Below are 13,416 nucleotides of genomic sequence, written 5' to 3'. Positions count from 1 at the left end.
TAACTGACCCATCATGCGGTGTTTGCAGGCTACAAGTCCATTTGTACCTGTCCCAGGTGCTCCAATAAAACTAATTTTGAGGAGGAGGAAGGCATAAACTACATTCAATCCCATTATCTGACCCCTTAGCACCAGCAGTTAAGTCCATATGTCATATCACCACTTGATAATACTTTAATGTAGGAGTATGATAGATCTTGATGGCTATGTTGCATGCAGCTTCCTTGGCTAGGCAGCCCTAAGCGCAAATAAAACCTAGGAACAGATGGCCCAGGTATCCTTTTTTATTTAAGCTCAAGTAGGAAGACAACTTTCTGTCTTGTGGCACCTTGTTGAAGATACAATGCTAGAAGGCTTTCCCCACTCCGTCACAGCAGCTGGATGACGTGTTTCAGGTAAGTGCTGACCTCAGCTTGCCGCTGCAAACAAACCTTACCTATCCGTTCTTACCTGACTAGCACTTAACCACGTATCATTTTCAGCACCTTCTCAGCTGGAGTAAGACAAGAGTCTTCCACCACATAGGAATCAGACATGTATGTACTTTTGCATAATTTTCTGCTGCTTCTTTAAACACTAAGCTAGAAGAACTGCTTTCACCTCATTACTGTTCATGACTGTGCAGTTGTTTTCCTCACCACAGAACATCACACGTTATAGTTAAACCAGGTACTTTAATAATTCGGCATGTCATTTGAATCTCCATTTTAAATTCGTATGACAGTAACATCTCACTGAAGAGTGATGCTTTGTTCTACGGGTAAGGACAGACTCATGCCTGCCTTGGAAGTCATTGCTATTCACAATCCTTCCCTCCTAAACTCACTTAAGTCATTTGCTTTGTGAATAAGCATCTTGATCCCTGCCCATCTTACTACTTCTAAGCACAAGTAAGTTTTATTTCCCCTGGAACTCAATACAACCTTATTGGCCAATAGCTTCGTCCTATTGATTTATTATTTTGTGTTCTGCCATTTAGGTCTTGTGTTACTTGGCTGCTCCTCTAAAATAACCTTCAGCGTTAGAGTAGCTAACAGTGATAATACCATCACCACTGTTCCCACTACCCTCAGTACTTTGAACCACCTAGGATAAGGGGGAAGAAGGGAAACGTCATAATGTAGTGCTATCCCTAAGGCTATTATTAGCATTACTGCACCTTCAGTGACATCTTTAAGAAGTAAGGCTTGACAGGCAAAGATTGCAGGAACTGTACTGTTAGCCAGGTTCATCCAGTCTGGCTTGGCCGGGCTGTTTTCTGGGAGAGCAAACCCCCACCTCATTCCTCCTATGAAAGAGACTGTTGTGGCACCATACATAACCTGAGCAAACACCAGCTCGGGGTAGTAGGTCCCTTGGGTGGCCATTACCAGTGGCACAGAAACAAACGGAATTAGCCCTGCGAGGCTCAAGTAAAGGGCTGGCTTGGGAGAATCCTTGAGTGATTCCATACTTCGTTTGAAGACGCCCAAATCTTTGGTCTCAGATTCTTTGGGAGTTTTCTTCTTGAAGAAGGGGAGAGAGGTGTGAAAAGCCTGGAGCTTGGTTGCATATACTGATGTTGGGTTGAGGCTTGGAGGTCTTGAGAGAGGACACATACCTCTCTGCAGCTGGAGGCCAAGAGAAGACCAAGTTGTCTTATTCTTTCCATACAGTAGTAGTCTGGGACTGGTTAACTTCTGGAGCTGCAAGTATAAAACTTGTTCTGACCACCTTACAATGCAGGCTCATGGATCTACAGTTACCTAAGCTACCTATGAAATACTACACCAAGTAGTTTTCCAAGTCAAGTCACAACTGCCCTTCATCTCAGTTTTCAGGTGTTTTTAACTTAACTACCTAAGCTAACCAACACAGCTTTCACAACCTAGCCGATAAAGAGCAACTAGGCTCTTCATAGTAAGCAAACCTTACTCACTACAAATGGTTTGTATATCCACCTATTCTTCCACCCACGCATGAATTCTTTAGGCATTTTTAAGTTAGTATCTTAACTGCTCTGTTTCAGAGTAGAATATAAAACCATTACAGAAGCAGGACATAGTCACCCCCGAAACCAGCTACTATCCCCTGACTACCAAAAAGAGAGAAGAAAAAAAAGACCTTTAGACAATAAAGTTTTCTTTTTATAGAAGAAATAGCTTTAGCTAAAAGCTAATGTAGAAACTAGGAATCCTCTCAGAAAAGCTGACTGATAAACATGTGGCTACTCCAACTTGTAAGTCACGGCTCAAGTCATATCTTTTGCTATTTTACTTCTAAATAAAAACAGACACCAAAAAAACCTGCAGAAACTTACTTTGAAAGGTGTGTGGAAGCAGCATCGTTGTATGAGAGGAAACATACTTGTTTTCTCAAGGCCTGAAACAGAAAAGTTGATGAGAAGGCCTGAAACTGATGAAAAGCCAAGTTTGTCTTACGTCCAAAGTCACAGCCTAGACTTACCAGATGCCACTCTTACAGGTGCGTATTTACAGACAAATGCGTACTCAATCCTTATTTACCCACTACCGAATATTTAGTTTCGAGTAGCCCTAGACCTGAAGTTCTAAAAGCGTAATAATTGTTACAAAACCCATAAGGAGTTAAAGAACCGAGCATCAGGGGAACAGGCGATGGCTTCGCACTTACGGGTCGCCTCCTCTTCGCGGGACAAAGGCTGCGCGCAGCTGAGGAACGGCCGGTTGCTGCAAGGCAGGGGCAGGGACCCTGCCCCTGACCGGGCCAGGCGAGCAGCCTGCCGGTGGACCTGACTCCCCGCGTTCCCGGTGCTGCTGCTCCGGAGCAGGGGGGCTCCGCGCGCCCCAGGCCCCAGCACGCAGGGGGAGGATGGGGGCTCTGTGTCCGGGATGGGGGCGAGGCGGCTGCCCCGGGGTGGCACGGAGGGTGCCGCTACTGCGAGTGCCAGGCTGTGCCTGCCGCTAGGCCCCTGCCCCGCCGGTGCCCACCGGTCCCCGCTGACGCGGCTTCCGGTGCCCCAGGAAGCGTTCCGGCGGGGCCCGGCGCTCCGCGGTACGAGCCCGGGCAGGAACAGGCGCGGCACCTTTTGTTCCGCCAGGCCGGGGAAGCGCCCAGGCGTGCGTGGCACCCCCCGGAGCCGGAGGTGCCAGTCGCTGGCGTGTTTGGCACCGGGGGCAGCGGAGCCGGCAAGGCACGCTCCTTCCCCTGTCGCCGCAGCGGCCCTGCTCGCTCCCGGCCCGGCAGCTGGCAGGGGGGGCGGCAAGGGCCTGCGCTGCCGCCGGGGCGGGGGGGGGCGCTGCTGCTCACCGTGTCCCGGGACCTCCGGCGCGGGCGAGCCACGCCCCACGGAGAGGCGCGCGGGCGGACTACAAACCCCAGCCTGCCCCGCGGCGGGCGGGCGGGCGCGCGGCCTTGCGGGACGCGCAGCCTCCGGTGGCGACCGGGAGTCGCCGAGGGCGGTGCGTGCCGCCGCTCTGATTGGCGGGGCGAGGGGTGCGCGCGCGCCCCTCTCCCAGGCCGGGGCGGGGGCGGGGAGCGCTCCGCGTGGCCGGCGGGGGAGCCGGAGGGGGCGTGTCCCTTCCGCCTCCTGGCCCCGCCCCGCGCGCTCGCAGGCCCCGCCCCCTCCGGCCCCCGGCCGGGCAGGGCCGGGCAGCCATTTTGGGCAGAGCTTTGTTATGGTTCTGGGGCCGCAGGAGGCAGCGAGAGGGGCCTGGCCGGTGAGTGCGGCTCCCACACCCCTCCTCCCGGCGCCCCGCCGCGCCTTCCCGCGCGGCCCCGCCAGCCGCCGGCCCGCGGCCCGGCCCGCCGCTCCTCGCCGGCTCGGCGGCCTCGCAGCGGCCCGGGATCGGCCTCCCGCCAGGCCGGGACCCCACTGGCGGCGGCGGCGGGGGCGGTGCGGCCGCCGGGGGGGCTCCCTCCGCCCTCGGCCGCGCCGCGCGCCCACCCCCGCCCCTCAGCCGCGGCGGGCCGGGGGGAGCCGGCTCCCGGCGGCGGCAGCGAGGAGCTCTCTGCGGGGCAGGGCCCCGGGCCGGGCCGGGGAGGGCGGCTGGGGCCGAGGCTCCATCGCTTATTGTTTCCTGCTTGGCTGGGAAGTTCCCAGCGCCTGGCGCCGCCGCGGCCCTCCTGGCGCTCGCCCGGAGTTCAGCCTCGTCCTGTCATCGGGCCGGTCGGTGGGGTGCGCGGCGGCGGGGGGGGGGGGGGGGCAGGGCCGGAACGCCGCGTTCCGCCGGGGCGGTGGGGTGAAGTCCCCGGGGGGCCGGGCCGGGGCTTCCTGCGCGGCGGCCCCGGGGCGGGCGGAGCGCCCGCGGCAGGGGCGCCCCCGCTGCCGTCTGTTTTGATCGCGAACTGGAAACGAAACTGGGTGAGCCGCGCTGGCTCGGGCCGCTTCCCTTCGCCTCCGCGGGACTGACGGCCGCTCTTTCCGGCAGCCCGCGGCGGGAGGGGGCGGCCGGCGCCCGGCAGTGACACGTGTGCCGCGGGCAGCCGGGCCCCGTCCCCCCCGGCCTGATGCCAGCCCGCTGCGGGGGCCGGGGCCGGGGGGCTTGTCCGGGGCCGCCGGTGAGCTGCTGGCTCAGGACCGGCGCCTGGCCGTGAGCGGGGGGCGGCCCTTTTCCAACGGGAAAGTTATTTCTGCGCGCCCGGCGTGTTCTGCGCCGAGTTGGCCCCAGGTCCCGTGCGGCCGAACTTAACGCGGCTGCGGCCGGGCCCGGTCGCAGCAGCCCCGGTCACACCTGGCATCTCCGAGAGGCGTTTAAGACTTTGGAGCCGACTCAGTTTAGTAATGAGCTGGTTTGGAACCATTTTAGAGTAGTTAATGGGTGTCTGCGCGAGTTAGGAGTTTTTCGACAGCTGTAGAGGAGCAGTCGCTATTTAAATCCTTATAAGTAATGGTAGCATCATCTAAGAGTACTGCTTGAAAATATTTTTATGTTAAGATGACCAGGTAAGTCAGCCTTCCCTTCCCCGCCCCCGTGGTCTGAGTGACACAAGTGTTAGTAATGTTGATAACGCTCTGAAACGTTGCAAGCGACTGGGCAAAGTATGGAAACAGCGTGGGGGGGTACAGAGATAAGAACCAGCTGAGAGAATCGAAGAGCAGCAAAGCTGAATTTTCTGTAGAGTTGACATTGCTTCTGTAAAAATGTTAGGTGGTTATGAAAAAAGGCTTATGCAAATGTTACTTCATGAATGAATACAGCTGGTATTTCAGTGAAAGGTTCCCAGCACTCATCCATTTGGAGACCGGTATTTCAAACTTCCAGCCTCTGACTTGGGAAGGAAACAGGTGTAGAGCAGTGGAAGCGAGAAATAAAATCACCAGATTTAAGAAGAACAGTTTTTCCTCTCGCATTCTTTCTGATGGTTCCTAGAGAAAAGTACCTTAAAAAGAGAAGTTCTTGAAGTTTTGCATTTAAAATAGAGAAGCTTCAGGTGATACTTTGCTATGTTTGGAGGTTTGTTTTTCTTTTCTTTTCTTTTTTTTTTTTTTTACAACTATTTGGAGGAAAATGCAGCCTCTGCATTTTATATTCATCTGGTTTGTAGTCTTAATCCTGTGTGACACAGAAGTTTCCATTGCAGATATCACATTAGAACTTAAAGCAAAAATATGCAGGGAACAGATGGCATTTAAGAAAAAGAGAGTCCTGTTTTTTCTGTGGATGTATCAGAAATAAGAGGAGCAGAATGCAGATGTGATATATAACAAATCAAGTGGAAGCACAGGCTTCCTGAGTAGTAAAAATACTTTAAGAATATTTTGCAGGGTATGGTCAACTTGTCTCACAGATGTGACTGCTTTGCACGTGGGTTTACTGCCTCTTGAAATTCCTGGTTTAAGTTAGTAAGTCACTACAGAAAAATAATCTTCACTGGCGTTTTTATGAAATGTAAAAAATGTTTCAAGAGCGGTGGGATACAATACAGAAGAATACTGTGGTTGGATCTATGAATTTGTTCGGGAGTGTGCGATGTCAGATAATGTCGTTCTTGTCTTTTACTAAGTGACCAAAAACTATTGGTTCAAGAGTTAAAGTAGCTTTTTTAGATTTAATATCAGTGTTACAAGATGTTTGAAGTTGGTTGTGTAGCTGCTGGATTGACTTAGTTGTGAACTGTACTTCAGGGCACGCTTTATTCGTTTGTATGAGCAGATTGGAAAAAGGCTGACTGTGTTCAGTAGAGCTAAAACATAAAGCACCTCTCTTCAGTGAAGCGCTGGCTGCTCTTGCATGGATACAGTTTTTTCTTACGGCTTTGTGAAAACAAAACTATGGGATGACTGTTGCCTTCGGCAGGGAAAGTCATAGTTACTGAATTTTGTAGTTGAAGTGCAGTGTGTATAGCAGGGAAGTTTGTTTGAGATTTTTAAGTTTTACGTTAATTTATTGGTAGAGGCAGGAGTGGTTTAGATTTTGTTCTGCTAACACAGCAGTGTAAGCAGACGTTATACTGCCACTTACATAGTGACCAGGATACTAACTAAATCGTATGTGGCTTTGGTTTCAGTAAAGAGTAATTGAAGTGCATGTTCCCTTTACTTGTCAGATTTGATGAAAAGCAGTGAAGTTGGCAGAAATGTGGTCCTGCTTAGAATACTTCACGAATGCCAGGATGTTGTTTAGCTTGTGTTCTGTAAGTTAGTATGTTCCTGTGAAAATGTGCCAAACTTTAATGAGTTACTGTATGGTCAGAAGATAAATCTAGATTTTTGGGAAAGGATTTAGGTAGAGATTGATGGTGGCTATGTATCCACCGCCCCATATATGCATGTGCAAACACTGTGCAGACCTAAAAATTCTAGGTTAGATGAGGCCATTAACATGACAAGTAAGTGGGAAGGGAAGCATATTGGTTAAATTAATCATACATCTTCGCAATCAGGCTGTATCACTCCAAACTGGAATTTCTTGATTAAAGCATGCTTAACTATTGCAGTTCCTGCCTTCTCTAGCCGGCCTTCAGAAGTGTCAGAAGAAGAATTTTAACACTTTATGCTTCTTAGACCTCTCTGCAATTAAACAGCAAAAAGAATTTGCAAAGTGTTGGTGTATGCGGTTCCATGAAATGACTAATCTGAAATAGTTGCGCTTCCAAGGTCTGGCTTAACAAAAATTCTTTGAACCAGTGTATCCAAACATAACTGAGGTTTTCTGCAATAAATGAGAAACAAATATTTTGCTGAGCATGACCTTATGCCTCGGGGACTGTTCTACACTGGAAAGTTCACCAGAAGCTACTGAAATTCTAGGATTTACAGTCATTTTAACAAAAATGCTGCTTTTTTTTTTTTTTTTTTTCCTCCTCCTTGAATCTTTTGATCACTTATAGTTCAGTGTTTTCATAGTCTTATCCTCCACCCTGGAAGGAGCATCGTAACTTTATGGTCTGATGTTGGTGGCTGTTAATAAGCTAAGGGGTGGGTGGATGTATATAATGTTGTCTTAAATGCATGTCCCTGGTTTTAGGAATCCCCTTTTTCCAATAAAGGAAGAATTGAAGAATTTTAGATTAATTTCCCTTAGAACAGACGCTGAAAATAAAAGTGCTCCAGGCTCAGGTAGCTAGTAAGTGTCAGGGTGGATAATGGTATGGCCAAGAATAAGTGGCACTGGGGACAGAGGCAGTGTGGCAGGGACTGCTTTCCCACATATCTGTGTGACCCTCATAGCATAGTTGCAACATACGGAGCGTGTGGCAATGATCGTCACTCTCTTGGCATTTTGTCATCTTCAGTTTGTGATGAACAATTAACTTGTAAATAAAGGACTGGGTCTGCCGTGGAGGTATATGGTATTATTCTAGGCACATAAATTACTGGTATTCACAAAGCTGCTGGTGAATTTGTATGGTAAAGATTACAACAGGTCTCCAGCCTTTCAGCAGAAAGGAGTGTTTTGCCATTGTGTTCTAATGCGTCATCCATCGTCAAGGGATTAATCAGGATTCACGTGAGGTGGTCTGAAAAGACCTTTGATGCTAATCTTAAAAAACTCAGCAAGGGAACTCTCTCACTCTGAAAATGTTGAATGTGTTATGATCTTGACTGTTAGTTTGGGAAAACTGTCTTTCCTTTACTTTGAACTCTACTTAAAAGTAGAGAAACAGGTAATGACGACTTCAATGGCTTCAGGTTGGCTGGGCTTTATGGAATGTGTCCTACAGTATTTAGGGAACTGAGAGCCTGTGGGAGTGGGAAAAGTTCCAGAACAATGAACAGACTTGAGGAGCGCTTCCCTTCACAACATCTAGAAAAAGGCAGGACTTTGGGTATGGTCAGCGGAAGAGTGTTCACATCAAGGAGTCTGTCCTAGGTCGTGTACTCTTCAGTGTTTTTACTTCTTTATGTTGAAGTATTATTCTTATTGAACACACAGATGCTATGATCTTGACAAATTCAAGAAATGGTCTGAAATCAATAGCATTGATAGGTTCAAATTACTGTGTTTAGGAATATTACCTTACACAGACAAGTGACAGCTGGCCAGGCAGTAGTTCTGTGGGAGAGTATTTAGGGGTCATGGTTCCTAACTTACCATGAGTCAGCAGCATCATTGTCATGAACGTTCACTTGTCATACTGGAACATATAAAAGAGCATTGTAAGCGAGGTAACGAAACAGTTTTTCCATTCTGATGAGGAGCGGTAGGTCTTCAGCTAGAAGTACCTCGTCTGGTTTGTGATACCGTCATACTTTGGGAAAGTTATGGCTGGGTATAACAAGATCTGTAAAGAAGATAACAAAGTCTGTGAAAGAGAAACCATGAGTGCGGACTGGGGGGAAAATTGGATTGTTTAGTTCTAGAATGCTTTTATAAAACTCGTGTTTCATCAGACATCAGCAGGTGATCTATAAAGCAGCTTTAAAAAGTTACCTGCAGGTATAACTGGGAGCCAGCTCTGACATCGTGTCACTGCCTGCAAGCTGTCATGCTTGGTAGATGGGTCGCATCAGTTTTTTCATCATCAGTGCTTTGAACTTAAAAGCTTCAACAGTAAAATTGAAGCGGTTGGGGGAGGGTGTTTGTTTTTTAAAAACAAGACTATATTTGATCCCAGAATATGTTATTACATCCTTTTTCTGCTGCCAAACAGTGCTGGGATGCAGGGTGGTCTGTGGGACTTCCCTTCTGACACCTTCCCCCCCCCCCCCCCCCCCCAAAAAAAAAACCCCAGCCACCTGCTAAGGTTGCCTTTCAGTGAGGGAATACTGAAGTACGGGTGTGGAGGAAAGATGTTTTAAAAGGTATCTGCAAAGAGAAGCTTGTCAGCTTGCCATATCCATCATGAATAAAGCAAGTAGTTATGGGTTGAAATTGCAGCAGAATTTATTTACGTTAGGCATTAGATGCAGGGGCAGGCTTTCAGGCCATAAGAATAACCAAAACAGATCGTAGAGATACACTGGAGAATGCTGATATGCTAATCTCTTTTGATTTACAGCTCCCAAAAACATATTCCAGTGGAGGTTTGAATAGCTGCATAATGAAATCCAGTCTGCTGATAGCAAACTCATTTTTCTGATACTTTTTGAGACATTTTAGGATTTATTTTTGGATGTCTGCAGCATGGAGATCACTCTACAAGTTGGTGGAGGAGGGCATTGCTTAATTTATTTTCAAAGGTGTCTGATGGGAGAGGGTAGAGGTAGTCTTTTAAATCTCAGAAAGGATGGAACTGCAACCTCTGAAGATTGCCCACCCCCCCCCCAGTCTTTTCCTAGTATTCCCTAGTTTATTGTAGGGCACTAGGATAGAAGAATGACATTGTTTAACTCTTGGCCTGCACAGTGTAGCTGCCAAATAACAGCACAACAATTCTCTGCAAGATCTAATGACAAAGCTCAAACCAGCTGGACAACACCTTGTCCGTAACTCCTTGCTTTATTTTATCTCTTAAGTGTTTCACAGATTAGGTCACAGAGCTCCAGCAAAACACTGACATATCTGCCAGCTGCAGCAAATCATCAGATCACAGGATCAGGGATCACTTGTTCCTTTTTTTTTTTTTTTTTGAAGCCAAGACCAAACAAATGGAATATTTATTATTTGCGCAACTTATATTTATAGGACTTGTTTTAAATGGAAGTGACTTCAGTGTCTTTTTTGCATTGATGTTTGATAGTACTTTTTCAATTAGAAAGTGCTGAAAATGTTAAGCTAGTGGAATGAAAAACATAACAGAAAATGTAAACTTTACAAACTGTAATGCAGGTGTTGTACACATGGTGAAAAGTGCTGAGTGAACATGTCTTTGTTGTGTCCTAGTCCCAGACAAATAAATGTGGAGTTTGTTCATACTGTCCTGGTCTTGAGGTAAAATAGTTTGGAAATAATCCAAGTGAAAGGAGGGGCAGAGAGGGTATGATTAGTCCCCTAGTCTTGGCCTGTTGTCTTGGCTGGGAAGTACCTGTAACTGGAATGTACCGCCCTCCCCAGTTTGTAGTACTGATCTTGCAGGGCTAGGGGAATGTATCGAGGGCAAGAATTACTATAATATTGCTTAGGAGAATGGTCTATTATTTCTGAATATCCTTCTCTGTTTATTTTGTTGACTCTCCATTCAGTTTCCTCTGCAAGTGACATGCCTTCTACTATCTTATCCTTCATCTGGAATGCAGATCTGTACTTCCCTGTACGTGATTTATAGTCTCTCTTGCCTTGACACAAATATTTGATAAATAGTCTGGCTGCATTTGATGCTCCTTCCAATGGAAATATGTTTTTCTCAGCTCCAAACAGAATATATTTAAATGTAGGTGTGCTATAGTAGCACTAGTAACCCTTGTAAAATACTGGGTAATAAAATACCCTTAGTGGGAAACACCCATGCCATATTTTTATTTTTTTAAAGGTACTGAAGAACTACTTACTTCACTTCTGCTTAGGCTCCGTCTGCGTCTCTGGAAGACAGGTAGGCAGGGTAGTACGTGGCAGGGATAAGCCAGTAATTACATATTTGCAATTCTTTCCGTATGATGAGGAACATTATCCTGGTGTATGCTATGGAGCAGTGGGAAGTGACTTTGTTCATTAAGGCTTTGGGCAGAGCACACAGATAGGCTCTTCGCTGCTGTTTCACTCGTTCCGTCATGAGGTCTGCGGGGGGGGTAGTGGTGCCTTTAAAGGCTGCCATGACAAGGTGGTGTGCTTTGTAAGGTTCAGGGAGAACGGAGCCTTATCTTGACTTCAGATACTTTCTAAAGGTCTGTAGATCAAAGTGCGTGACAAAATAGATATTTGATTTTTTTTCTTTTAGCTTCAAGAGCTAAAAAGACCTTTGGGTTTGACTGAAATTAGCAGAATACCTTCTCTGGATTTTAAATACATTATTTCATACAGTGCTAAAGCGGGTTGAAAGCTCAGAACATTGCTCAAATTTAAAGCCTAATACTATTTAAAATATGCCTTTATTTTGCATCAGTAGTGGCAACAGACACGCTTGTTTAATAGAGGTGTATACAGTCCCTGGAACCTTACTCTCTGCAGTAGGGCAGAGCATTGAGCAGGTTTTAGTATTCAGATAAATACCGCAGTTCTCTAATATAAACAGTACTAGGCTGTTAAAGAGACATTGGAGGGAAGTGGAATCTTAAGTGGCGTAGGAGAGAGGCATAAGGGATGACAGTGTTGCCAGTGGCTGTTGAGTATAAAACATCCAGGAATAATTGTTGGTGCGCATAGTATCTAGAAAGTTTGTACTTTCCCCATTCTGTGCTTGTAAGGTGTCGAGTCTTTCAGATTGTACGTGTTTAAAACAGTCCTATCTTGGTACTGAGAGTAAACTCATCAAAGCCCACCAGAACAGCTCAGTTGCAATGTATTGTGCTTGCTGGCTGACGTTCAGAGCCTTATCATCTTACACAGGCTTCTGTACAGGTTCCCCAGATGCTGCCTTTTCCAAAACGTGCTTTGGGCTTTTGTGTTAAATACAGCTTGCTTCCAAAGACAAGCTTGCTGGCTTTGGGTTCTGTGATCTCCTCAATGCACCCAATACTGTTGACCCAGTAGTGATGTGGTGGTAGCCTTGCTGGCAGGAACCTTCATCAACTGGGGCTGGAAGGGCAGGCATCCGTCAATCAATAGCATTGCTAAAGGTGATGGTTTTGTCAATAGCGTTTTCGTGTTTGATGAAGAATCTAAACTACATCGCGGTTCTAGCCGTCACTTTTCTCTGTGGTTTGGTTCTGTTACTCTTGTATGCCCTTGTATCTTTGATTGCTGTTAGAAAGAAAGAAAGAAAAAAATCATCTCCCTACCCACTGCATTCTAGACCTCTGTATTCACAACACTGGGCTGTTAGGGCTTTGCAAGGTGTGTGGCTGTGTGGGTGCATATACTTGTTCCAGAAATTTTTTTGACAGTAAGATTCAGTCAGTGTGACCTCAGAGAAGGGGAAAGTAAGTAGGTAAATAGACAGGCTGTTTGTGAAGCAGTACTGTACAAGACGCCAGTGGGAGGATTGTCAAAAGGGAAAAGAGTTTTAGGGTATAGATGTGTCTATCTGGATCTTTCTTAACCTATTTTCAGTTCGTTGAAGTTGGTCATCTGGTTTGCAACAGTGGTCAGATATGTAACAGTTATTATGGGGGTTTTTTCCCCACCCCCAGCCTGTTAACTCTGGAAAAACTTTTGTATGGACAAGCTTCTGGCATGTTTTCATCTTGGAATATATAGATTTGCAGTGTTGTTTCTAGAACACAAAACAGTTTTGATGATTCTGCAAGACAGATTCATTTGCTTTAAACTTGAAAAACAAGGTGTTAATCTTTCAGTAATAGCTGATTTTCACAAAAACTTTTAATATCTCTATCTGGGAAGATTTTGGGTTGGTACAAGATTAACATTTTAATCCATCTTTTAGTGTTTTAATGGGCTCATGTTACCATAATTCTGGTAAATCTGATGTGAGTGATGCTTTGCATTTTCGCATGCTAGATTTTTTCAGCAGCGAGATAGAATTTAAACAATGTTTTCTGCGGTATTTTTAATTAATAGAACTGTCCTTTATATTAGAGTAACCATTTGGGGAGTTAAGCAGTGTGACATAATGGAAAGAAACAAGCAGCGACGGCACATCTGTATTATAGTTATTCTGGTGCATAATACCTCAGGTGTGTGAGCACTACCAGTTGTACGTGCCATTCTGGAACATCGACGTTTGTCCTCTCAAAAGGTAGCCGTGTTTCAGTCGTGTAGGCAGACTGAACATGTGTCTAGACAATTGTATTAATGGAAGCTGAAAGCAAAATGAAAGTAAGTTTGTTTTGTAGATACTTCATGTAGGTGAACTGCAAATAAATTATTTCAACTTGAAGATGTAGCTCACCAGTTGTTATGACAACTGTTGAACTAATAATGCTGCACCTGTGTCTTTTATAGTAAGGCCTAATAATGCATGCAAGGGTGGAGTGAGATTTAGAATTACATTATTTTAAAGGGCTGTGCACCCAAATAT

General features: G+C 46.5%; 2 protein-coding genes across 3 annotated transcripts in view; one reads left to right on the top strand and one right to left on the bottom strand.

Annotated features, from left to right (window-relative positions):
• Positions 1-654: 654 nt before the first annotated feature.
• Positions 655-3,326, bottom strand: TMEM69 (transmembrane protein 69). Of its 2 annotated transcripts, none has more exons than XM_055724675.1 (3): positions 3,268-3,326; positions 2,300-2,361; positions 655-1,685 (listed from the first exon to the last, which is right to left on the bottom strand). In XM_055724675.1, the coding sequence occupies exons 2-3, from the start codon at positions 2,342-2,344 to the stop codon at positions 957-959; spliced, it is 774 nt and encodes a 257-aa protein (XP_055580650.1). In that variant the 5' UTR covers positions 2,345-2,361; positions 3,268-3,326; the 3' UTR covers positions 655-956. The 2 variants fall into 2 exon arrangements, with proteins under 2 accessions (XP_055580650.1, XP_005437442.1); XM_005437385.4 differs by lacking the exon at positions 3,268-3,326 and adding an exon at positions 2,632-3,196.
• Positions 3,327-3,536: 210 nt separating this feature from the next.
• The window catches only part of GPBP1L1 (GC-rich promoter binding protein 1 like 1), a 34,493-nt gene continuing 24,613 nt past the window's right edge, over positions 3,537-13,416 (top strand). Inside the window, exon 1 of the mRNA XM_055724664.1 lies at positions 3,537-3,677. The gene's annotated coding sequence lies outside the window, so the exon portion shown is untranslated. The remainder of the gene's footprint in view (positions 3,678-13,416) is intronic.

Source organism: Falco cherrug, chromosome 12, assembly GCF_023634085.1.
Source record: "Falco cherrug isolate bFalChe1 chromosome 12, bFalChe1.pri, whole genome shotgun sequence".
Taxonomy (NCBI): Eukaryota; Metazoa; Chordata; class Aves; order Falconiformes; family Falconidae; genus Falco; species Falco cherrug.
Note: the sequence above shows the minus strand (reverse complement) of the source record. Positions and strands in the feature narration are given on the sequence as shown.

What these genes read in the sequence shown, in the direction of transcription:
- TMEM69 (XM_055724675.1), bottom strand. Translation starts at nt 2,344, where the DNA reads ATGTTTCCTCTCATACAACGATGCTGCTTCCACACACCTTTCAAA. An exon ending in GCTTCCACACACCTTTCAAA is followed by an intron (nt 1,686 to 2,299) that starts GTAAGTTTCTGC and finishes TTATACTTGCAG; the next exon opens with CTCCAGAAGTTAACCAGTCC.